Here is a 26,562-nt window from a genome sequence, read left to right as displayed (position 1 = left end):
ATGGCGCCCCAAATGAAAAGAGGGTGAGATAGAAAGAAAGAGAAAGGAAGTCGATATCGCTATCTATCGTTCTAAATGTGCAACTTTGGAAATAAGGGGAGATAACTACATATGTCTCACACTTGGGGGTGTTGTGCATCGTGTCTGTGTGCGCTGCGTGCGAGCGAGGTTGAATATAGTAGTTTGACAAGTATCCCTATACAAAACATTTTTCTATCTGCTCTATTTTCTTTCAGCGTTAATATATGTGCTCACGGCATAATCCTGCCTAACCCCTTTAGAATGATGAATTCCTCAGCAAGCAGCACAAACGTAACGTGAGACTTCCAAAACATACATAACGACTGTCAATACACGCTGCTCACCAAACACACGTAGACACAACTTCGTAATTAAACACACCCACGAACAAAACAAAAAAAAAAAACCCAAAAAGCAAACCAAATTCGTTTTTCGATCAACATAACCTTCCGATACCATTCGAATAGCAAAACATGGCGCAAATTTTTGGACGAAATATGAACAAGAAAAACCAGTTAATACAACACTGTTTTTGTTAACGCACTTCTCCGCCCCCGCAAAAGGAAAATATTTTATAACTATTTTGGAAACACAGGCGACCTAAAAAAATATTTCAATATAGCGACATTGTTGTTTTTTTTTTTTGAATAGGTGTGTGAAAAAAAAAAAATAAAAACCAAAAAAAAAAAAAATCTTTCAGGCAATGGAATATAAAAACAAAATTACAACACTACCTTCCTTTTTTCAATATATAATTGCACACACACACACACACACACACACACACACACACACACACAGCGCGCAAAACCAAGTTATCAATCATAAGGGTTGATACTATCCGCGTTATAAAAGGGGTTACTCTGTCTAGCCATGCCTAGATACACTCAAGATTTTTACGACTGCTTTGATAAACATCTCTCGATCACAAGCACGCTATTTGGTATGTATCTTTCTTCTACACATACACACACACGCGCGAGCACGCACACACACGCACATTCACGCATACGCGCGCACACACACATATGCACACATGCACGCACACAACATTTGCAGACTCTCTTTGTAAACCTTGTCAAGGACACAACTTCATTACGAACCTAGTCCGGTTCTTAAACAATAAATGTTGTATATATTTTATTGTTTTTGAGTTGTTATATTGTTTTCATTAGCATGCGTGTACTTAAACCCCTCATATATATATATATATATATATATATATATATATATATATATATATATATAATGAATGACAAAAGTCTGAATTCCAAAGTTCATGATGTTGATCATCTTACAATTTATTCTTTTAGTTGACATTTACAATTCTTGACAGTATCTGTTTCGTAGCACAAAATGAATCACTTAATTATTATATCAATCAGTGAATCTATTTTGCCCATTACTCATCAGAAGAAATAGCAACAATCAATCCATCAGATGATTAAAAATCCGAAAACTGGAAGAGAAGCTGTTAATACCTTATAATACGATTACATTATGCCATAAATGACGTAATGTAATCGTATTATAAGGTATTTACAGCTTCTCTTCCAATTCATTCATTTATTATATTACTCTATAATTACATTCAGCTTCTTAAATAAGGGTGTGTATATATATTATAAGGAAATAAAGTATATTTTCACAGAAATATATATATATATATATATATATATATATATATATATATACACACACACACACATATATATATACATATATTGTTCGAACATGTTTTCCCTACATATACACACCCACACGTACGCACGCACATACGCACACACACACGCACGCATATACACATCTTCATACACACACATGTACGCATGCACATACGCACAGACACGTACATATATTCACATTCACGTGCACACACACACACACACCCGAGCTGTGACGTCACTTCCTTTAAAGTGAAAGCCAGACATGCGCAGTCAGAACACTGACCCCAGTATAAAAATCAACAAAACCTGTCAACTTTCCTTTTTCGTTCGGATCAGCGTTCGAGCTGCTTAGTTGACGAACCGACCGCGTGCTCTAACGTCACTTTCCCTACTACTGTAATGTGGGGCAAGCGCAAGTACACTTTATACGCTTTCTCTCTCCATGAACTGGATTGACTTTCTCACTCTATCTCCCCTTCGCCTTTGGTCCATCAAAAACAGACATGTGTGCGACTCTCTACTGAGCTTAACCCTCTCTTTCTACAGGCCGGCTTGCCACTTCGCGTTTCTCTATTGCATTCCCTTTCCTTTCCACGCGCGTCATCATCAACGGCCGAATGAACACGTGTACACCCAAGTTATTCATTTTTCAACAGAAAATAAACGACATGCTTATTTTATTCCAACATTTGAGTTCTTTGTTTCTTTCATTCAATTCGTTTCATTATTTTTTATTATAGCGAGTTAGGGTATTTATATCCTGGTCCGCAACAATATATATATATATATATATATATATATATATATATATATATATATATATATATATATATATATATCGAGTAGTAACGCTACCAAGCGTTCCCGCGAAAATCAGAAAAAAAAACGTAAGAAAACATTAGTCAACGACGGAACAATGTTGAACAGATACAGTTACATTTTCAGCACAACAAGAAAATTGAAACACGCGCCACGAAAGAGAATACTTGTAAATGGCCATCATATTTCGACAAAATACAATTATTCACGCACCCCGAGTTGAACAACAATAAAAAAAACAAAGCACACACACACACACACACACACACACACACACACACACACACACACACACACACACACACACACACACAAACTACTTGAAACCAAACTAAATAGTTGAAACCTAATTAAAGGAATAAACACGTTGGCAGTCTCACTAAGATACTCTGGACCGTTTATACGCTGGACCAAAGAAGAACTCATGACGATGCACTATACCCAAAGGATGATACTGACTGGCTATATGTGAAAAGGAAAGAAGGAGGAAGAGGGCTGGTCTGCATAGAAGACTGTGTAAGTAGCATAAAAAAGGATGAGAAAATACATAATACAGAACACCGAAAGAATAATTATTGCAGCAATAGACAAGGAAAAAAAACAAACAAACAGGATAGAAAAAAAAAAATTATGAATAATACAAGGAAAGAAAAATGGGAGGAGAAACAGCCACATGGACGATTCATAAGGATGATAAAAGAAGAGACTAACGAAAACACTGGGAAATAGCTGCAAAAGGACACCTTAGCAAGGAAACTGAACCACTAATAACAGCTGTACAAGATAACGTAATTAGAACTAACCACATCAAAGCAAGGATCTACAAGACACAAGAAAACAGCAAAACAGCATAATAAGTGAATACAGCAAACTAGCCACAAAAGAATATAAAAATAGACACGACCAAGTGGAGGAGGCAGTACATTCGAAATCATGCAAACAATTACATCTTGAACACACAGACAAATGGTACAAACACAAACTGGCACCAGTACTGGAAAATGAAAGTCACAAGATTCTGTGCAACATGGATGCACAAACGGATAAACCCATCCAAGCAAGAAGACCGGATGTCATAATAGTTAGCAAGAAGGAAAAGTCCTGCCAGATTGTAGATTTTGCTGTTCATGCATACCACTGAGTGAAGATCAAGGAGACTGAGAAGCGGAGCAAATACACGGAACTGGCCAGAGAGCTGAAAGGAATCTGGAGAATGAAGAAAGTAAAGATAACACCATTAATAGTAGGAGCGCTATGAATGATATAAAAAAACTTTGAAAAAAAAAATGAGAGAGATTGGAATCAACGAATTTCAATTATGAAAACTGCAGAAATATTAAGGAAACCCATTGAATTTGGAGACCAACACCACACACAAATTGGACACAGAAACGGCTACAGATACAAAACACAAAGGAACATCACATGAAATCATGAAAACTGAAACTGTATAAGTTAAAAATATCGCCTCCTTTTTTTTCTCTGTGAATGCCGCCATAAACGAGCACCACAGAAAATAATGAAGGTCAAGAGGATTGAAAGACCGAGGAAAGAAAGCTGGATGAGTGGTAAGTAACTGTTGCGATAACATATTTTTTTTTGCAAAGGTTATCGATTTCAGAAAACAGTCTGTTTCGATATAAAGGCATAATTCTGTTTGTCAATGCAAATTTAATGAAAATCCTCTAAAAATGAATGCAAAAATAACCAGACGGGGCAACTGGCGATATTACTTGAGGAAAAAAAGAGGAATTCATTTTTATTCTTTGGCAAAGACGGGCAGAATGTTTGTGTATGTGGGCATGTGTGTACTAGAAAGGACTGTCACCCCCCACCCACCCCTCCTTACCCTTACACTCTACTGACCAACGACCTGACATTTAACTCAAGACAGGAGTCCAAAAAAATGAACGCTCGTGACAGAAAACTCTTTTATAGAAACCAACGAAATGTTAGTTTACGTCCTTTTTTTTTTGTTAAAAAAAGAAGTTAAATGTTATTTCGAATTTATTTCCGAAAACAGTCTGTTTCAATATAAAGGCATAATTCTGTTTGTCAATGCAAATTTAATGAAAATCCTCATAAAATGAATGCAAAAATAACCAGACGGGCGACTGCCGAATTATCTTGTTAAATGTTAATTCGAACTTATAACAGAAACCAGTCCTTTTACCGATATAGACGTAGAAATTTGCCTCGTCTCTGAACGAGGGAATTAAATACTACATTTCCAGCGGCTAAGCAGTATGGTGTAAGGTAGACCTATCTTCAAACGCCTTTCAGAGCATTACTTTTGACTTTTATTAAGTAGAATATTTAGTTGGAAATTTAATTTTTTTTATTTTATTTATTTATTTTTATTTATTTTTTTAATTTTTAAATTTTTAAAATTTATTTATGTCCCATATGCATGTGTGATAGTGCACGATACCTCTTGTATACATGGGAGATTTACACTATCCCTGCGTCAGAACCACAGGTAAAATAATTCTGGGCTCGGTGCTGCCACAAACACCAAAATATGAAAAATGTCAATTACAAATTATCCAAACCATGGGACCCAGAAGAAAGATCTGGGTGTCATGATCGGCAGGTGCTCCTTCGATAGCCAGCATGGGGGATCCGGACGTCATCCTTCGAATGTTGGCGAACTTTCTAATTTCATAAACTCCAATAACATGGACGCTGAACAGGTAAGTATAACCTCTAGTTTCAGGGAACAAAATGATACCGAACAGACACAGCATAGTCATGACAACCATCAAAATGAAAAAAAAAAACAAAAAAACGAAGAAAGAAATGGACAACAAAAGAAAATAGACTCGTGATGGAATGCTATTATAGAAGTCATCCGAAATATAGATATGGAGGTTATCGGAAACGAATGAAAGAACTATGGGACCTAACCAGTAACTACCATACGACAGAACAAAGAATTGCGGACCAAGCAAGACTGATACTCAAAAACGGTTGGCTCTCTAAACTAGAACTAACAGAAATTTAGCGCAAAAATAAATGATGAAACTGAACAAGAAGCACTCCTAAACGAAACCGCACGTAGAGAAACCCCACAAGTTGAAGCCTCAAAAGTAAAAACACCAAAGGCCGAGGACCAACAAAGAACGAAGTCTACAAACGTGGAAATCGAGAACAATGAAACAGAACTAACAGAAAATGAGGCAAATAAAATAAATAAAATAATACAGCTGATGAATGAGGAAAAAACAAAGCTCCCATCGTTAAGGAACCAAGAGCAGAAGAAACTAAAAACAGAAACAGAGAAGGTTAACAAGCTCCTCCCACACATCCCAACAAATACCATCACAGACTTAAACAACCTCATTTACGCAGGCGCCGAAATGATTAGTATGGATCTCAAATCAGAAAAACAACCAGGAACAACCGGACCGACAAAACTTGGATGGGAAATAAGACTAGAAACTCAAATACACAAACATAAAAAAGAAACCAAAATGATCAACAGGAAGAAAGCAATGTGGAGAAAACGCAATATTGGAAATGTAACTGGCAGGGAGAGGCTAAACAAGAAACATGAAGAACTTGACCAAAAAAATAAAAGCAAAAGAAGCGAGATTGAGACGATATAGATATAAATCTGAACAATGCAAACAAAACAGAACATTTGAAACTAATGAAAGCCAATTCTACCAAAATGTGAACGGAGGAAAAACAAAAACAGAACAACCAAATCCGACAGAAACAGAACTCTACTGGAGTAAAATATGGAAAGAGCGACGAGATCACAATAGAAATGCCGAATGGCTGAAAGACATGAAAGAAGAGTTACAACAAATAGAAGAAGGAACAGTGAATGAAATCAGCAAGGAAACCCTAAAGAAAACCATAGGAAAAATGGCAAACTGGAGAGTACCAGGGCACGGCGGGATACATGCATACTGGTTCAAAAAATTCACTACCTTACACGAAAGACTAGCCCGAAACCTGAGAAGATGTGTACAGGAAGCAAGCGTACCAGATTGGATGACAAAAGGTAGAACTATACTGCTACAGAAAGACACGGAAAAAGAACCGTTCCTAGCAACTATAGGCCAATCTTACAAACTATGTGGAAGATACTGACAGCACAACTGAGGGAACAAATCTACTACTCCCTGAGTAACAGTGGACTCATCCCCGAGGAGCAGAAAGGATGCCAAAAAGGAAAAAGAGGAACACATGACCTATTATATATAGATAAAAAGATCATAAATGAGGTAAAAATGAAGAGAAAAATTTTAGTCATGGCATGGATCGACTACAAAAAAGCGTACGACAGGATCCCCTAAGCATGGATAATAGAATGCCTAAAATGTATAAAATACCAAGTGGGATCACCAAAGTAATAGAAAATGCAATGAAAACATGGAGACTGGAATTGACAGCTGATGGACAACACATAACAGAAATTAACATATAAAGAGGTATCTGCCAAGAAGACTCACTATCACCACTACTGTTCATCATAGCCATGATGCCCTTGAACAGTATTCTGAGAAAGTGCCAAGTCGGATACAAGTTCTCCAATACAGAGGAAAAAATGAACCACTTGATGTACATGGACGATCTGAAACTTTTTGCAAGGACCGAAAAAGAGCTAGAGACACTAATTAACACTACCAGGATCTTCAGCCAAGATTTCCAAATGGAATTTGGAATGGAGAAGTGCGCACAACTAGTTATAAGAAAAGGAAAACTGGAAACGACAGAAGGCATGGAACCCAACCAAACAGAAATGAGGGCACTAGGGGAACAAGACGACTATAAATACTTGGGAATTCTGGAAGCGGATACCATCAGAGCAACTTGTGGAAAAGAGACGAAACGTTAAACCATATAGTAAGTGAATGCAGCAAACTGGCACAAAACGAATACAAAAACAGGCATGACTAAGTGGGGAGGGCGGTGTACTGGGAATTGTGCAATCGACTGCATTTTGAGCGTACAGACAAATGGTACAAGCATAAACCCGCAACAGCACTCGAAAACGAGAACCACAAAATCCTATGGGACATGGACATACAGACGGACAAACCCATCCAAGCAAGAAGACCAGATGTCGTGATAATTAACAAGAAAGAAAAATCCTATCAAATCGTAGACTTTGCTGTCCCAGCTGACCACAGGGTGAGTATGAAAGAAAAGGAGAAACGAGGAAAATACACAGAGCTAGCCAGAGAGTTAAAAGGGATTTAGATGACGAAGAAAATCAAAATAGTACCGATAATAGTAGGAGCACTAGGAACAATTCCGAAAAACTTCGAAAAAAGAATGTCAGAAATTGGAATCAGAGGAATAACTGCAAAAGTACAACAACTAACGATAGTGAAAACGACTGAAATATTAAGGAAAACCCAAGAATGCGGAGAATAATTCAAGAAGACAATATAACGAATAAGCGTTACAGGGAATGAAGAACACCGAAGCTGCATATCTACAAGTTCTACATCCCCATCATGCCCCCCATAGTTTCTCCACCGCTCCTATCAATAAAAAAAAATGACACCAAAGAGCTGAGAAGGGTCAAGAAGGACCGAAAGACCTCGGAAAGAGCGCCAGCCAGACCTCGGTTGAACAAGCGCAAAGAGAACTGGGACTTTGGGGAGGCTTAGTGCCACTCAAATTCCAGTACAAACCAATGGCCACTGCCGGCGAGAAATCAATGTTAAGAGGCTGTTGCGATGATGCAAATTTATTTACAAATGCTATCGAAGGAGGTGGAGAGAACGGGACGTCTGGGGGGACTTGTTGTCACTCAGTTTCCAGAGAACACCACAGGTTTCCAATCAGATCGTTTCTTGACTTGTGTGAAAGCTCCATGTGAGCCAATAATAATCTCTACTTTATGTGTGCGAGTTTCTTTCTCATAGGTTCCGAAACGGCTGAGACTATCTTTTTCAAATTTCGCACAAAGCTAATTTATATGTCTGATAGTGCTCTTAGATATGTTTTCTACAGAAATTCATCCGATAAGTGTCGGAAATTGAAAAATCTGATCTTAAAAAATAGTCTTTTTTCTTTTATAGATAAATATAAGAAGAATTTTTTACAGGGAAATATTTTACGTTAAACCGGTGGAATCTTGGCTGGTGTAACGTAAAATATCCCCTCTGTAAAACGTTCTTTTTATCTCTAAGATAAGAAAGACTATTTTTAAGATCGTCAAACCAAAAATCAGCTGATATAATATTGTAAACAAACACAGGCAGAATTAGATGAACGACACTATCATTATTATTTTTCAAAAAATTTTGCGAATTACTCCACTGGGCAAATTATTCATCATGATATATAATAATCAATAGAGGATTGATTGTATAATAATACATATAAAATTTGCATAAATTAAAATATTATGTTTAAGCGTATTATACGACCGGGCAACGCCGGGTGTCCAGCTACTACTACTACTACTACTACTACTACTACTACTACTACTACTACTACTACGACGACGACGACGACGACGACGACGAATAATATTGACTGGGCAAACTTTACAAAGAACGAGAAGAGGAAAACCACAGAAAACAGTGTTAGGGCCGGCAATTGTTGTCTAAGGGGACGCGCATGGTTACACATTTTTTACTTAAAATTATTTTTTCTATATTAAGTTTGTATATTTTCATCTACTTCGACTCCAATATCTAATACGCTGGATAGATAATTATTTTGTATTAAAATATTTACATAGGAGTCACATCATGTTTCATTAAGCTAAGGATCTCTAAACATTGATATACATTCAATAATCTAGATCTTTCTAAATTTACATAATTGTCTAGTCATGTATGGGATCTAAAAATAAAAAATATTTCGTATAACATAACACGGCAGATAATTAAAAAAACATTTAGAATGTATAGATTTTGTATACATATATATATACATACTAGCATGAGCCGTTAACCGGCGTTGCCCGGTGGAAGCATACTCCCTCTCCCGCATAAAAAAGTAAAGTACGGTTGTTGTTTTTGTTAGTGGTGGGCCCCTCAACTCTGTTGATAAAATCTCAGTATTTAGTGAAATTGAATTATTGTATACTCAATTAAAACACCATTCGCCTATCTCTACTGATGAATTAACTAGTGTTAAAATTCAGTTGGGCGAATTAGGTCGGAGGTTTTCTGCCATAAATACTAAATCTAGTGATTTTGTTTGGCAGAAAAATCATTTTGAAGCGGCAAAATTAATTAGGTCTAATCCCGACATTTATCTTTCTCGCCCGGATAAAGGATCGGGCGTTGTTATACTTAACAAAACGGATTATATCTCCAAAATGTTACAAATCTTGGACGATAAAAGTAAATTTCTCCGTTTGGGTGATTTAAGCCATGATGATACTTTTCGTATGGAAATAAAAATCCAGAAAAGATTTCTTCAACTTCATAAAAGCGGATTTATTTCTAAGGAGATTTATGATAGAATCCGACCCATCGGTTCTCAAAGGCCTAGAATGTACGGTTTATCCAAGGTCCATAAACCCAATATTCCTTTGCGACCCGTTTTATCTATGCTGGGTTCTGCACAACACGAACTTGGTAAATGGCTGGTTGATCTTCTTAAACCTGTGCTTTCTTTTTATTCGGTCCATTGTATCTCTGATTCTTTTCAATTCGTATCTCAGATACAAAAATTACCTTTATCTAAAAATACCGAGTTCTTGGCTTCCTTTGACATTAATAGTCTTTTTACTAATATACCTTTGGATGAAACCATTGGTATTTGTGCTGACTATCTATACCGTGGCCCCTTAAAATCTCCACAATTTCCTGAACGAATTTTCGTTGAACTGATGGAACTTGCTACTAAATCAGTCTCCTTTAGTTTCAACAACATTATGTACCGTCAAATTGATGGGGTATCTATGGGTAGCCCTCTTGGTCCTTCGTTAGCCAACATTTTCGTTGGATTTTTGGAAAACGAATTATTTTCCAAAATTACTAAGCCAGCATTCTACACACGCTACGTTGATGATACTTTTGCATGCTTTCCCTCTCGGAGCGAAGCTGAACAGTTTCTTCGTCTTCTTTGCAACCTTCATCCATCTTTACAATTTACTATGGAGGTTGAAGACTGTAACTCTCTCCCATTCCTCGACGTTCGTGTTTCTAAAGTTGGTACTACGTTTGAGACCTCTGTTTATAGAAAACCTACATTTACAGGGTTTTATCTTAATTGGTTTTCTTTTGCCCCTCAGTCTAGAAAAATAAACCTCATTAGCGCCCTTACGCATCGTGCACTTATGATTTGTTCACCAAACCGTCTTGATACGGAACTTGGGGAAATTACAAATATTTTTCTTAATAATGGATATCCCATTAATATAATAAAATCTACTATTGAACGTAAAATTACTACATTTAATAGTGGTAAACATATTGGTCCATCACGTTGTCCCATTTATTTAAAATTACCATGGTTGGGTCCTGTTGGCCTTCATATTGTTGAAAGGATTTCTTCTGCTACTCAACGTTGTTTTCCAGCTACTATGCTTAGAGTAGTTTACACAACTCGAACCCTTTTCTCTTCTTTTCGTAAAGATGTTTTGCCAACCATTCAAAAGAACTCTGTTGTTTATAAATTCGTTTGTCAGTGTGGAGCTGACTACGTTGGCAAAACATCCCAAAGATTAGAAATGAGAATATCCCAACATATCCCTCGGGATATTCGACTACACCAGGTTTCGAGAACATCCGGGCACTCCCAAGCTCATGAGTCCGCCATTGGCAATCACCTGTTGAGTATAAATAGGTGTGCCGATCAATATTCCGATGGGTGGTTTTCTGTTTTATACAGTGCTAGGTCGAACTATCATCTCAATATCATTGAGGCGTTAGTTATTAACAACTCTCGACCTAGCCTGTGTAAACAAAAGATTCTGAAACATCAGTTGGAGATATTCATTGATTTAAAACCACCTGAACAGTGAGATTTTTTTTTTTCCACTGTTCTTCCAACTGAAACCAAAATTCCCTTTTTCCCTCATTCGTTTTCTTAGTTTTTAATTTATCATTCTGACGTTTCCTCTTAGAGGGTCAGACGATAAGGCCTTAAGGAAAATTTTTTTAATAATTTCACCTGCCCATTTCTTGTTTTTTGGTATTTGAATTAAATTATGTTTCCTCTGAAATTTCTCCTTCCTTTTTGCTGTACCAAAAATTTACTTATATATATATATATATATATATTTTTTTTTTATTACATTTTCACCCCAAACAAGGCACATTGCCACTTTGGTGTAGGGGGCTACTATCAGGGGAAACATCTACTGGGGTACTATGTAGGGATTAGGGCAGCGAGATGTTGGTTCACCTTGCACTTGAACTTATGCATGTCAGTACAGTTGGGGAAGCAGTGACCTGGAATGGAATTCCAAAGTCTAGCTGTTCTGGGGAAGAAACTACTGGAGTAGAAAGATCTTTTACATCTAGGGATCTCTACAGTGTGGGGATGGGATTTTGCAGCTTGTCGGGTCTGTCGAGGGTGTTCACGTCGTGGGGGCACAAGTGCTTGCAGTTCTTCAGAGCATTCACCATTATAATACTTGTAGAACAGGCAGAGGGATGCAACGTTTCGACGATGGGACAGAGGCTGAAGTTTAGATGCCAGTTTAGGGCCTATCAGATTTGCGACTCTCTTTTGAACCCTGTCAAGGAGCGAGAGACTAGTAGCCGATGCACCGGCCCAAATATGACAGCAATACTCCATACATGGGCGAATAGTGGCCTTATAGAGGTACAGGATACTTTCGGGTGTTAGAAGTTTTCTAGCACGGTAGAGAGAGCCCACCTTCCTTGCAGCGGCCCTGGCAATGCCCTCGATGTAATTGTTCCAACTCATGTTTCCTGTGAAAGTTAGGCCAAGGAGCTTGAGAGACGTACTCTCAGATAAAGAGTCGTTGGCCATGTCTATAGGTGGTAGAGAAGGTTTCTTGTAATTATTGAATGAAACCAGTTTTGTCTTGGTGGCATTGAACGTTACCATCCATTTTTGTCCCCATTCCACGACTGATTGGAGGTCATCCTCTAGTGTTTCTGCCATTACTTTAGATATATGTTCATTTGTTTTCCTGTCGTGCCTGCTATAGAGTGTGGTGTCATCAGCATATATACCCATCTCAGAGGCAATTTTGTCGGGGAGGTCATTTATGAATATCAGGAACAGCAGAGGTCCAAGGATAGATCCCTGGGGCACTCCCGCATTTATATCATATTGTTTAGATGTACGACCGTCGAGGACAACCTGGATTTTTCTCTTATCTAAGAAGGATTTAATTATGTTAAGTATTCTACCAGTGATACCGTAAGATCTAATCTTCCTGAGGAGACCCTCATGCCATACCCTGTCAAAAGCCTTAGATATATCTAGAGCTACCGCTCTGCCCTCTCCCGCTTTGTCCAGTGAATGGTATATGCGTTCAGAGATTACAGTGAGGATGTCTGCCGTGGAACGGGCTTGTCTAAATCCATATTGATGGTCGGTCAGAAGTTTAGCATCTGTAAGGTGCTGGACTAGAGCATGGTTAATTAAGGTCTCAAATATTTTGGCAAAAAGTGGGAGGAGGCTAATAGGGCGATACCAACAAAAGTTTCGAACGGATGCACCGAATTGAAAAATTATTTTTTTCTCCTGAACTATGTGAGTCCCTAGATTGTATTTATCTATATATGGTTCGTAACGAACAACGCCGAGTCACACAAAAAGTCCGAAATAAGGGTTTTTGGGCCGTTTCGTTTTTGTCGAAAAAGTTACCTGCCCATATCAACGGAATTTAGCGCTGTCTGTATACAGTCGTCGTAACATCTTTCGGCATACGAGCAGGACTTGTGGCGCAATGGATAACGCGTCTGACTACGGATCAGAAGATTCCAGGTTCGAATCCTGGCAAGTTCGTAATAATTTTAACCATTGTTTTATCCAACGTTTACCCATTATCCTTACCTTTAGGGTATTTTTTGTTTTTTTTCAGTGATTTTGCTTTGTGCATATGGGAATTTCCCATACTCTGAGTTCACAAGGTAAGCGTTGATGGTAAGACGATGTTTACTTGATGTTGAGTGTACTCAATTTTGTCTTTGACCCGGCGTTGTGTGTGCCGAAGCAGCGCAGCCGCTAGTATTTAATAAAAACGATGAGATCCTTTCTAATTGAATGCATAAGATATGGTTCAAATATTTTAAAATCTCATAATGCCACGTTTGCTTTTTGATCATATGTTTAAATCATTCGCACTAACCAACAAATAATATTTTATTATCCAAAACATGGCCGCCATTTTTATATACTCAACTCCCTTTTTGTTTATCTTCCACACCTAAGGGTCCTGGATATGACCTTAAACTATATCCTGTGGTGAGGCCCCAGCTTGCGGGCTTTGGGGAGTGTGGAGCCATTCTTTAATTGTATTGCTAGTAGGTCCACTCTGACCCGGAATAGGGTCCCAACTATGGGTTAAATAGAAACCAACTTGAAAACAAAAATATATTTTATTAAATATTTTTTCTTCAAAATCTTTGGATTCGGCATTAAATAACCTGAAAGGGGTTGATATGCCGTAAAAAAACAAAAAAAAAACAAAACAAAAAAAACAAAAACAAAAAAAAACAACCAAACCAAACCAAACCAAACCAAACCAAACCCACACCTAAGCACACCGTAATCGACATTGATTTCCACTGACCATAATCAATGTTATTCGATAATAATTCAGATTTTGAGATAGCGACACCAAATGCAGAATCAATACACATATTTGATTCACATTAGGAGCAAATTACATATGAAATATATCCCTTCATCTGACAGTCGTACACCCACGATTACTATATTATAAAGATATAATTTTAGTTATTTATCACTGTACCTTCCTCAGGTTTTTTTCTATTTAATAATAGAATACTCTATTGATGGTGGGTCGATTCCAATATTTTTCCTGATTCCGATATAATTACCGATTCCGAATTCAATTCTCGATTCCGATACAATTGCCGATTCCGATTCTTTATAAATCTCTAAATATTTAACAATACCGTTTTTATCTATTCTCGATCACCGTAAAAACACATGTTAAATGTGTAGATATTTTCTCAAGCATAAAATTTACATTTGCGGGGGGGGGGGGAGGTGATCTATAGATGTTAGTTTTAGTGTTAATTCAAAATCAATAAATAGTTACTATTTTATCATTACTACCGGCAGTGGAAAATTCTGCTTTAACCAAAATCAAATAGAAAATACAATTAAAAGAATCGTTTTGGCATCGAAAAATAGGCACAAAATTTTCCGATTCCGATACCGATTCCGATATCCCCAAAATTCCGATTTTTCTGATTCCTGATTCCGATTTCTTGTCCCATCACTATAATCCGTACAAGGATAGTTTCTTTGAAACTTCTTAGCCTCATACATTATAACCCCCCCCAAAAAAAACTTATACTATCGTATGTATAATAAATTGGTAAATATAGCAGTTTTGAGTTAGTAACGGGTGATATTGGTTAGAACAGACTCGTTTTGCTGTAAAAATGAAATATTGACTATTTAGTTCAATTGGAGTTATTTCCCCTGCTTTTCCCATCTTTACTACATAGAAATGAGATTTAACTACAATTGCTTGTTAGCGAATGAGTGATCACATCCTTTTATTATAGAAGAGTGCTACTATTTTGGTTTCTCGAATTAAAGATGAGCATTACGTTTCTGAATTTTTGAGATGAGGATTGATTATTCATATTATTTGGATTCTTCGGACCACTGTTCTCATCTTGGGTATCATTTTCACAACGTTTCTGTTGGTAAAACCCCCGACCTTCTTGACTGACGAAACAAGAGCATGCTACCCCCGTGAAGTAAATAAACGGTTCCGTTCGAAATGCCGTTCCAGATTCCCAAGTTCGACAGAAACATTCACGGGTTCGACAAAACACACCGGATGAAGGTCGGAGGTTACATCGATCGAAACATTGTGAAAATAACACTAAAAATAAGAATAGTAGTCCGAAGAATCCAAATAATACGAAAGATGAATATTTTTCGAAATTTTCAGGGAAATTGAAATTATTTTGAATCACGAGGGGATGTTTTTCTTCTTTAGTAATTACTCTAACCTTTTGTATTTTATAATTGACTAGCTTGGGTGCCCGGCGTTACCCGGGTGTTTGGAGGTGTGAGTTGAGCAAAAAAAAAAAAAAAGAAAAAAAAGTGGGTCTAGGCAGGCAGGTTCGAACCCGTACGACGAAGGAGAAAAAGAACGTGAAAAAAAGTGAGTCTTTGCCGTTGCACCCATCGCCAAACAGGAAGTGGCGAAGGTTTAAACCTAGTCAATCGAAAAGAGGGAATGACTTTCGAATATGTCAGCGAGAAAAGCGACTCTTTCCTGTAGAAAAGTGTCCAGTTGAGGGTGAAGGAATTAATGTTTTTAGCAAATCTTTTAATATTTGTCGGCCGAAGGGTTGAGCTCCAAAACGATACCGATCTTGTGAAAATCCGTCGCCTCTGTCAAAAGTTTTAAGCATACATACATACATACATACATACATACAGACATACAGACATACATACATACAAACAAACAAACATACATACATAATACATTTAAACAGGCAGGTGAAATTTGTATTATAAAAAGGCAGTGTGAAATGGTCCAGACTCTGTTGGCACCGGACTTGTGATAATTCATGCAATTAAAACAAATGAAATATATCGTGGTAATTAATATCATTGCAAATAAATAAATAAATAAATAAATAAATAAATATATCTATATATCTATATATCAACTTTGATTTTTTTCTCGCTCTGGCATTATATATATATATATATATATATATATATATATATATATATATATATATATATATATATATATATACTATAAGTCTACAGTGTGTAAGTCTTCGATGTATCTCTTCCAAGACTCTATGAAGAGTGTTTTGGTATTGTGTCTGTATTTTTGCTCTATCCTTTGAAATAGGTTATCTTTCAGGTAGGCTGGTATAAGTGTGGCGTAGGTCGATGTCATTTTTGTCCCCACTGCTGTGCCTAGCATTTAGATGTAATTATCATTATTAAATTCGAAGGAATTGTTACTGAGGATTATATCTATACTCTCAATAACGAATTTTTTAGTGAACCTAGCATGTAGTATTTGTGTATGTTTATCAACCCAATATAAGTTTACTTCTTTCTCTAGGTTGTAGGGTATGTTGCTGTATAGGCTGCTAACGTCAACGGTGGCTAGTATTGTCCCCCAGGCTACTATTTGTGGTAAGGAACGTAAGAAGTGGATGTCGTTTCTTATGTAGTTCTTGACTTGATCGGTAAAAGGTTGTAGTAATATGTTTATGAGATTGCTAAGTCTGCTTGTCGGGTAGGGTGGTTCTGCTACTGTAGGTCTAAATGTAAGATCATTGGGATTTGGAGTGCTGATATATTCCGAGTTTTGTGTGTTGCTGGCATCTTTTATTTCATCATAATATCAACACGGAGAAGATTCCCGAGCTCGACAGAAATATTCCCGAGTTTGACAAGATATATGTGAAGAAGGTCGGAGGAAACGTAAAAATAACAGCTGGTCCTTCAGGGTTCCATCCTGGGCTCAACTCTCTTCCTGATTTACATTAATGATCTTCCAAATCTCACCCTTACATCATTCGGAGACATTTATGCTGATGACACTACTATCTATGGTAGCACATCTAAGACCGTCAACGACCAAGTTCTCTCTGATTCTCTCTTCTCTGATCTTGAGCACGTGGTACAACGAGGGAAAGGAGTGGCAGGTTACTTTTAATGCATCTAAAACCAAACTTCTATCTTTACATCATCAACGTTCTGATCCCCATCTGGCATCAATTGAAATGAATGGCTCTCGTCTTGGGGAGGCCTCATGTATTGACAAGCTTCTGGGCTTGACCTTTACTCCTGATTTGAAATGGAACACTTACATTAAATCTGTTGCCAATGCCGCTGGAAAAATGGTGGGATCCTTCTATCGATCCAGTAGATATCTCACTGCTGATGCAATTCTCTATCTATATAAAAGCCAGATACGTCCTAGGATGGGGTACTGTTTCCACATTTGCTAGAAAGGACTTGTCCTGTCTTGATACAGTTCAAAATAGACTTCGTAATCTCGTAGGAGATGCCCTTTTCTCTTCTCTGCAACCTATATATCTATGGACTACTGTATACTCTTAACCCTTATCATCGAGTGGTCTCTGGGCCTTGATAAGTGGTGATGCCTATGTTAAAAAAAGAGAGATGAGAATAGTAATCCGAAGAATCTAAATAATCCAAATGATCCTCATCCAAAAAATTCAGAAAACAACACGGATTCAAGCAATAAATCTGAACATGTCACTTTCCCACCTCGATCAATCAAGCAACAAATAAAAAAAAAATAAAAATAAAAAATACGATTGATCCTTAAAAGACTTTGACGTCATGTTGTTATTTTCATTCGTCATTGATTGGCTAACTTCCTCTCCGCCACTTCCGCCGAGGCGGCCATTAATGACAATTAACGTTTGATAAAAAATGTCGTCTGCTTTCTGCCATCACGTATTGATCTGACCTTATCTAAAAAGGTCAATAAAATATAAAGGAATAATAATAAAAAAAGCTGCTTACTCGGTTGCAGCTAGTCATTGATTCGGACAAATATTGTGTGGCTTTATTTGCAAAACGTTGCACGAGGAAAGTAAGGTAAAGAAAAGAAATGGTTTATAGCTGTGCTACTGTTAATCAATTTAACGGCAGTTGTAGCCAGGACATAAACGGACCTACACACAGTGATAGACACATTGAGACAGTAACGGTAGAGAAAAAGGAACACTTGCTATTTATAAGTTCCCCAATTTCTGTAAGTAAGGATTCGTTTTTTTTTTTAATCTAATTTTTATTTTACGTGGACATTTGTTAGAAGAAAAAAATCGATTATATAATTTGTATTATTTACATTATTCAAACTACCGTTCTTTTATTATTATTATTATTATTTTTTTTTTTATTTTTTTTTTTTACACATTGATCACCACTTATCAAGGCCCGGAAGCCACTCAGGGATAAGGGTTATTGCAAGTACATTACGTTAGTGTGGAGATTTGATGAAGTGTTTAATTAAGGGGGCGGTTCATTAGGAATTTGTTAACATTAGACTTGAAGACATCCAAGTTGTAGTCCGGAGGGAAGCAGGCAGACGGAACAGAGCTCCACAGGCGTGCAGTTCTAAGAAAGAAGCTTTGTTCATGGAACCCGCGTTTTGATTTAGGCACAGATATAGAGTGGGGGAAATTTTTCACAGTGGATTCAGCTAGACGGGTGTTTTTCGTGAAAGATTGGCGAGGGGGGGGCCAGAGATTGGAGATTATTATTATTATTATTATTATTATTATTATTATTTAATTAGAAGGTCACCACTTATCAAGCCACGGAGGCCACTCAAGGATAAGTATTAAGTGTTAGGTAGATGGTTGGGTACACAAGATCTGTTATGGTGTAACTAGGGTAGGGTTAGGTTATATAAGAGAACGATTCATTAGGAATTTATTCACATTAGCTTTGGAGACTGCCATGTTTTAGTCAGTCGGGAAGCAGACACACGATATTGCGTCCAAAAAATGAACGGTTATTGGAAAGAAACTCTGCTCATAGAATTTTTGTTTAGCTGTAAGCGCAGATAGAGAGTAAGGGAATTAGTTGACGGTTGTTACAGCTAAGCGAGTATCTGTTTCAAATGTTTTACTGGGAAGAATTATGGATTGGAGCCCAGTCGAGCATTTACCATATAAGTAACGATAGAGCTGATATAGACTTGCAACGTTTCTTCTGCGAGAAAGAGGGATCAGTGAGCGTGGATATTATTTTCGCACGTTTTTTTTTTGGTCAATGTAACCTTCGACCTTCTTCAGGTGTATCTTGCCAAACCCAGAAATATTTTTTATTTATTTGTATTATTTGATCTACTGTTCTCATCTTTGATGTTTCGGCCTATGTAACCTGCGACTATCTTCATGTACGTCATGTCGAATTCCGGAACCATTTTGAAATTCCATATAGATTCCCGAGTTCGCCAAAAACACACCTTAAAAAAGGTTGGAGATTATATCGGCTGAAATGTGAAAATAACATCCGCGATGAGAATGTATTTATTTCTATCACACAGTGAGAAATGTAAAAACAAGGGTCGGCAAGTGGGATTGAAAAGTCAGCGCTCCCGAGAAGAAGCACTCTGATTCGCCAAAAAAATGCCTAGGCATTTCCCGGTGGAGGCGACCTAGACGATTAGCAATAAACTGACCCTTTCTCAACTGCACAGAACAAACAAAACACCGCAATCAACAAAAAAAAAATTATTACAAGAATGGTCTAAACACTGTTGATTTTATTGCCGATGGAAAAATCCCTGACGGAACTCCGAATAATCCAAATAATTCAAATTGCCAATCTCCATCTACAAAAATTTCCAAAATATGATATCATTTGTATAATTAAAGACAATGTACACTTTGAAACTATTTATATTTTCAAGGGAAGGTCGATTATATATATATATATATATATATATATATATATATATATATATATATATATATATATATATATATATATATTATATTATTTGTAGTATTGTTTAGTTATTTAAACAAAACCAAAACCAATTATTTTTTTTGCTCTCATATATAAAAAAAAAATGAATGAAAGTTATTATACGAAAATGAATGACGTTTTTCAACGAACTTTTAATGATCAATCTCCCTAACAAGAAAAAAAAAAATGCTGAAATAAATGAAAGGTTTTATCATATGAAAATGTATGAATCTTTTTAAAACAAACAAACAAAAAATATTTAGTTCTCTTCCACCGCAAGAACAGGGTGGGAAAGTAGGATTGAGAAGTCAGCGAATTTTTTTTTTTTTTTTACAAATTTACACTAAATAAGATACTATCTCTTCCTGTCTTTCTCCATGTCTCTTTCTTCCTTTCTTTCTCCCTTTCTTTCTTTATCTCTCTTTGAACACTATTTTTTGCCCTTTGGTCTAACCAAAACACGACTGAAGAAATCATCTCTCTTCTATTAAAACGGGTTAGGTTGATTAATCAAATAATAATTCAGAGCAACAACAATGCAGCAGACCTTTTGATTGTAACTGGCAAATTGTTTTCGGTCTTGAGGAGCTCTCCACCAAAAACAATTTGCCAATTGCAATCAAAAGTCTGCTGTGCTGTTGTTGCTCTGAATTATTATTTGATTAATCAACCTAACCCGTTTTAATAGAAGAGAGATTACTTCTTCAGTCGTGTTTTGGTTAGACCAAAGGGCAAAAAATAGTGTTCAAAGATAGATAGATAGATAGATAGAGAGAGAGAGAGAGAGAGAGAGAGAGAGAGAGAGAAAGAGAGAGAGAATCTTATTTAGAAGCATTCTGTTTAGTTAATTTTAACGTTTGTCAGAAAATATACAAACACATATTGCTAAATCCGTCGCTTCCATCAGAATTCCTCACAATTTCAATTTTTCAATCACAAGACGTAACTTTCCCACATATTGTTATTTTTTTCACAGGGCCCATTTCCCAAATGGTCACCTGTTTGATCTTTGCTGACCACCTGCTGTAATGCATCCTGTTTATTGCTCACACCTACACATTATATATCTTCATCGATTTGTTGACATGTACACTAATATTCAATGCACTGACATCTTTCGCGCCAAGTCTGCTCGTTGGAACAAAAGTAGGAGTTTGAGGAAAATCATCAGAAAGGTCCAATGGGACATCGCTACTGTACGCTAATGTACTGGAAAGTTTAGAATTTGTTACATTTTTCCACTTACGTGAGCAAAGCAGAAAGTACATAACTCCTGAAACATTCAACGACACTGTGACACAATGATAAGAGCCCTGTTACCCGCGTGGTACTATGTGTATCTTCGCTCGATAACAAACGCCAACCCCAACGTTGTTTCCACGGTTTTCTACTTCAGTTTCTCTTTCTATCGTGTCATGGTCTCTCACATTGGCAGGGGTAAAGGGGGCGTGAACGAATTCATAAGTATAAAATGATAAAATAAAACACGACATAAACTCCGATACATTCTGCAAATATCAGTTGCACTGTGCAAATATCAGTTGCACTATAATAAGATAGTATCTTATTTAGTTATTATAGTTATGACCTTGATTACATGGTACCACAAAATCATATCATTCCATTTAAAACATGTACACGTAATGTTACAAGATTTGTTCTTGTAACAGCTATTGCATTATTTAATTGGAGCAATAATTTCACCATAACTTTCCTTCGATCTAATCGATTATCCCATTTGTTTTCAAATACGTCTTGTTCCGTGATCCGTGATTGTTTTTAATATGCATTAAAGCTTTAAAGTAACTGAGCTCTGCTTAAAAGAATACTGATTTTAGCATTAATAATAAAAATAGATCAATCGTAATTGAAAGCGAACCGAAGTCTCCTTTTTCATTATCATCACCGACGAGATATTCTTTTTCATTTTCATCACCGACGAGATATTCTTTAATTTTTATTATCTACCCTCACGCAAGGCATATTTTCACTGGCACGTAAAAGGGCTACTGTGAGGGGCCAGATTTATAGGAGTAACCTGAGTGAAAAGTCGAGCAGCAGATAATGTTTTTTTTTTTTTTTTTTTTTTTTTAGAGGGTGACGCTATCGACCCTCTAAAAACTAAAGTCTGCATTTACGTTCCGTCGGAGCCGTATTCGTCAGTTGACGCCAGCTTATCTTGATTTAAAAACATTCCCTCGATCTGGCCCAGCTTTCTCCTATGCCCAACTGTTCTCAATTGCAAACCCAAAGTACAAGTCAAGTATTCGTTCATGACACTCAGCCCGACAGGTGAGGAATCAGGGATTGTTCCGGCGCCTATCAGACAAGTACGTCCCCTGAGTATTACGGAGGATGTCCACCCTCCCAGGCCTTTCCACCCGGATTTTGGGTGGGGCAAGTTTATTGCTTGTTGCCTGAGGCGCCCCTACCAAGTAATACAGAGGAAGATGCCGAGATAATTTTTTGCTAGGCCAGAGTGCCTCACCATTTTGTAGTGTTGGTTTAACAATTTCACTTTCCAACCTTGTGTCTCATCTTGATGAAGTGGGCAGCAAATAAATACCTACCTAACGCTGTCTATAAACTGTTCCTAACTGTTGTAAACTGTCACAAAACTCATTACGACATATTTTGTAAAACTCATTGCCAATCCTCAAAATGCCCGCAAACAAACTCTAAATATGTCTACTTTTATGCCTAATCATTTTTTCGCCACTTCTTGATTAACAATCTTATTTCAGCTCCCTTTTGTATACATTAGTGAACAAATTTGTTCTGCTGATAACTTAATTATTCTTTTTTTGCTATATATGTTCCACTTTTCTTTATTCTAATTTCTAACACTTTTGGAGGAGGCGTCCATAGTACCAGAGCACAATGACAAGAGCCCTTCTACCTGTACTTCCGTGTCCTCATAAAGAAACAAGTAAAATTAAGCCCAGTGTTGTTGCCGTGTCAAAATGTCAGCACACATCAGCGGGTCAGGAAGTTCATACAATCACGATTGCCATGAAAAGATCAGGTCAATGTGGTTGATATGTGCTTCATTAAGCGGGGAACTTTCAGAACAATCTGTTGAAATTTTATAAAATATGTATTCGCACGCTTCTTTCTTTTTCCTTCTGTCTCACTTTCTCACTTTCTGTCTATTTCTCTCGTTTTTTTTGGGTCACTGAAGAAGATTTGTAATTTCAGTTGGGATCCAATCACGGTTGGCGACGGTCGTGAGAGTTGAAATTGAAACCCCGAAAACAACGGATAGCGTGCCCCAACTCTCAAGTTCTTAAAAGTACTCCCTATTAAATGTTAAAATAAAAGAATATATTTTTATAAAAACATGCGTTTTTTCTTCATGACTACAATGCTTACAAGCTTTCAATTCCAACACCGAAGGTTAAATTTCAGATAATTCTCCGGACAAAATTAATTATATGATGAAAAGCCTGCCACTAATAACATTGATCTCGAAGAGAAGACCCGTCAAGCAGGCGTAGCCGCCGACATATTGACGCCTTTATCTAAAAGGAATATGCCTATCGTTTTATTTTTTTTTACCAACCAGGGAATTGATATTCTGTGCCGATACCAATTAAATATTACGGTCATGTACATGTGGCATAGTACAGTTAACGTCAATAAAACAGATGCGTTGCGACATTTCTCTAAAATAAATGTTTTTTTTTTTAATTTGACTATATTTTCCAAATTGCATTTAAGGAATTATTTCCAACATATGTTTCATGCATATTTTACATTTGTGTTTGCGTTTTTTGTAGAGTCTTTTCTTGTTTTTTTTTTTTTTAATTTTTTTGTACAAAACCAAAAAGGGAGATAACTAGGATAAACCAACTTTAACGAAAGCCATCTTGATTTTGTCATATTAGCTTCCACTTTTATTGGGATTAACACGAGCTTCGCAGAATTTCATATTTATGAACATATTGACATATCAAAATGTAGAAAATATTATTTTGGTAGTCAAAACAAGTTCGGATAATTCGTTTGAGAACGCTTTATTTTTTTCTTATTGAGATACTTTTTTTGTCTAAAAGTGTGTGTGTGTGTGTGTGTGTGTGTGTGTGTATGGAACGGCACTAACTATATTTGGGTTTAACTGGCTTCTTCCGAAGGAGAAAGTTCCATGGAAGCATGAAATTCACTATTCGTATTATTTTGATTAAGTTCACATGGGAGTATGAAATTCATATGATGTATGTCCTCGTTAAGGGAGATGACGACATTAAGTTTTTGCAATTCCCACAGGGAGATGTCGACGTCTTCCGACATACAGCTCCTGTAATTCCCAAATTGATCGCCTATTTTGGTAGTGACCAGGCTCAAAGTTGCTTAACTTCGATGATCTGACGGGACGGGAGTGAAAGACTAGCGGTAGATGCATCATCCCAGAGGTAGCAAGAATGCTCCATATATGGGCGAATAGTAGCTTTGCAGATACTCTCAGAGGTGAGTAGATTTCTGAGACAGTAGAGGGAGCCAATCTTCTTTACAGTAGTCTTGGCAATGTTATCAGTGTATTTGTTCCAATTCATGTCGCATGTGAATGTTTAGCCGAGGAGTTTGAAGGATGAGGTAAGGTGTTATTAGTCATGGTAATCAATAGTTGAGAAGGTTTCTTGTGTGTAATTGTTAATGGAAAGAAGCTTAGTCTTAGTAGCATTAAATGTCATCGTCCGTTTACGTTCCCATTTCACTACCGATTGAAAGTCGTTGTCAAGGATTTCTGTCATTGCCTTGTATATGTACATTCGTTTTCCCCTCGTGTCTATTGTAGAACATGTTGTAATCAGCAAATATATCCATCTGAGAAATGATTTGACCCGGGAAGTCATTTATAAATATCAAGCTAATAAAGGTTCATGGATCGATCACTACGGCACACTTGCATTAATATCATGCTGTTTATACAAACAGCCATCGAGAACAGCCTAGATCTTTCTAGAAAAGATATGATTATGTTGATTATTAGTTCATAAATACCATACATGTGATACATTTTATTAGAAATCAAGATAAAATTTACACATTATAGTATGGAACAAGTTACATTAGGTTTTTGGTAATAAGTTAGTAGCTTACTATTTATATAAGTTCATACAAAATTGAATAATTACGTTTCTGAATTTTGGAGGATTAGTTATTATTATTATTATTAGGATTCTTCAGACTACTGTTCTCATCTTGAGTGTTATTTTCACAACGTTTCGGTCGATGTAACCTCTAATCTTTTCAGGTGTATCTTGTCGAACTCGGAAATTTGTACGCAATGTCGAAAGCAACCCTTTATTATAAGTAAACGATGATTGATATATATATATATATATATATATATATATATATATATATATATATATATATATATATATATGATATATATATGTATGCATATATATATATGTATGCATGTATATATATATATATATATAGTAAGCTATGAATATATATATGGCAATTAATAGCCATATATATTTTCATAACTTACTACCTAGCTCTACCTATGTACTGTTGAAGTAAATACTGAAAATTTACGCATAAAATATCTTCGTATATTAATTTATGTGATTAAATGAAGTAATCACACACACATACATAACATACATACATACACACACACACACACACACACACACACACACACACACATATATATATATATATAGTAATAATAATTAGTAATAAATAGTGATTGTTACAACTAGAAATAAAGGCTCCTAAAATTCGCGCTAGAACTGTCCGCCAGGACCCGTGGCGCAGTGGAAAAATTAATTGTAAAAGTAATACTCTCCTGGAGGTTGAAGGTTCAATTCTCAGTGTAAGCGACCGAAAAATACAATTTCAGTCGTGACCTACGTGAAGTAAATAAAGAATTCTGTTCGAAATTCTGTCCAAATTCCCGAGTTCGACGGGTACGTTCCCGAGTTCGACAAGATACACCTGAGAAAGGTCGGAGGTTACACGTTGTGAAAATCACACTCAAGATGAGAACAGTAGTCCGATGAATCCACATAATACAAACAAATATTTTTTGTTGTAATTGTTAAAGGAAAGAAGCTTTGTCTTAGCAGCATTAAATGTTACCAGCCGTTAACAACCCCACTTCACAGCAGTTCTTGCATATACTTACATCCTTTTTCCCCCACATGTTTATCTATTAATGGTTATATTTCCAAACTTTCTATAAAATATTATTTTTATTAGTCTTCTTTGTGTGCCTTCCAATATAAATATCAGATTAACATTCTCAAGTCTTGACATTTGAAATCAGGACTCTGTGCGTTCGCTAGACATTTATAACTAACTAGCAAGGAGACCACACGTTGCCCGGGATTGAATAATGATCAACGAATGTTTCACACTCCTATATTTTTATTGTCATCGGGATCGATGAAATCGCCTATATTTCAATCATATCGATTGATTTCCT

The 26,562-nt window shown here is 36.6% G+C and overlaps 1 protein-coding gene and 1 non-coding gene across 5 annotated transcripts in view; both read left to right on the top strand.

Annotated features, from left to right (window-relative positions):
- Positions 1-13,348: 13,348 nt before the first annotated feature.
- On the top strand, positions 13,349-13,421 carry Trnar-acg (transfer RNA arginine (anticodon ACG)). The gene has a single exon. It is a non-coding gene; the product is annotated as a tRNA-Arg (tRNA).
- Positions 13,422-18,056: 4,635 nt separating this feature from the next.
- The window catches only part of LOC145245831 (uncharacterized), a 201,426-nt gene continuing 192,920 nt past the window's right edge, over positions 18,057-26,562 (top strand). The window contains exon 1 of one of the 4 annotated variants that reach the window (XM_080107484.1): positions 18,057-18,390. In XM_080107484.1, coding sequence (XP_079963610.1) covers positions 18,247-18,390 — 144 coding nt within the window. In that variant the 5' untranslated portion in view covers positions 18,057-18,246. Of the gene's footprint in view, positions 18,395-26,562 lie in introns of all 4 variants that reach the window. The other 3 variants (XM_080107479.1, XM_080107483.1, XM_080107481.1) reach the window with 3 other exon arrangements.

This window comes from Euprymna scolopes, chromosome 23 (genome assembly GCF_053919585.1).
Source record: "Euprymna scolopes isolate OS-2025 chromosome 23, ASM5391958v1, whole genome shotgun sequence".
NCBI lineage: Eukaryota > Metazoa > Mollusca > Cephalopoda > Sepiida > Sepiolidae > Euprymna > Euprymna scolopes.
Note: the sequence above shows the minus strand (reverse complement) of the source record. Positions and strands in the feature narration are given on the sequence as shown.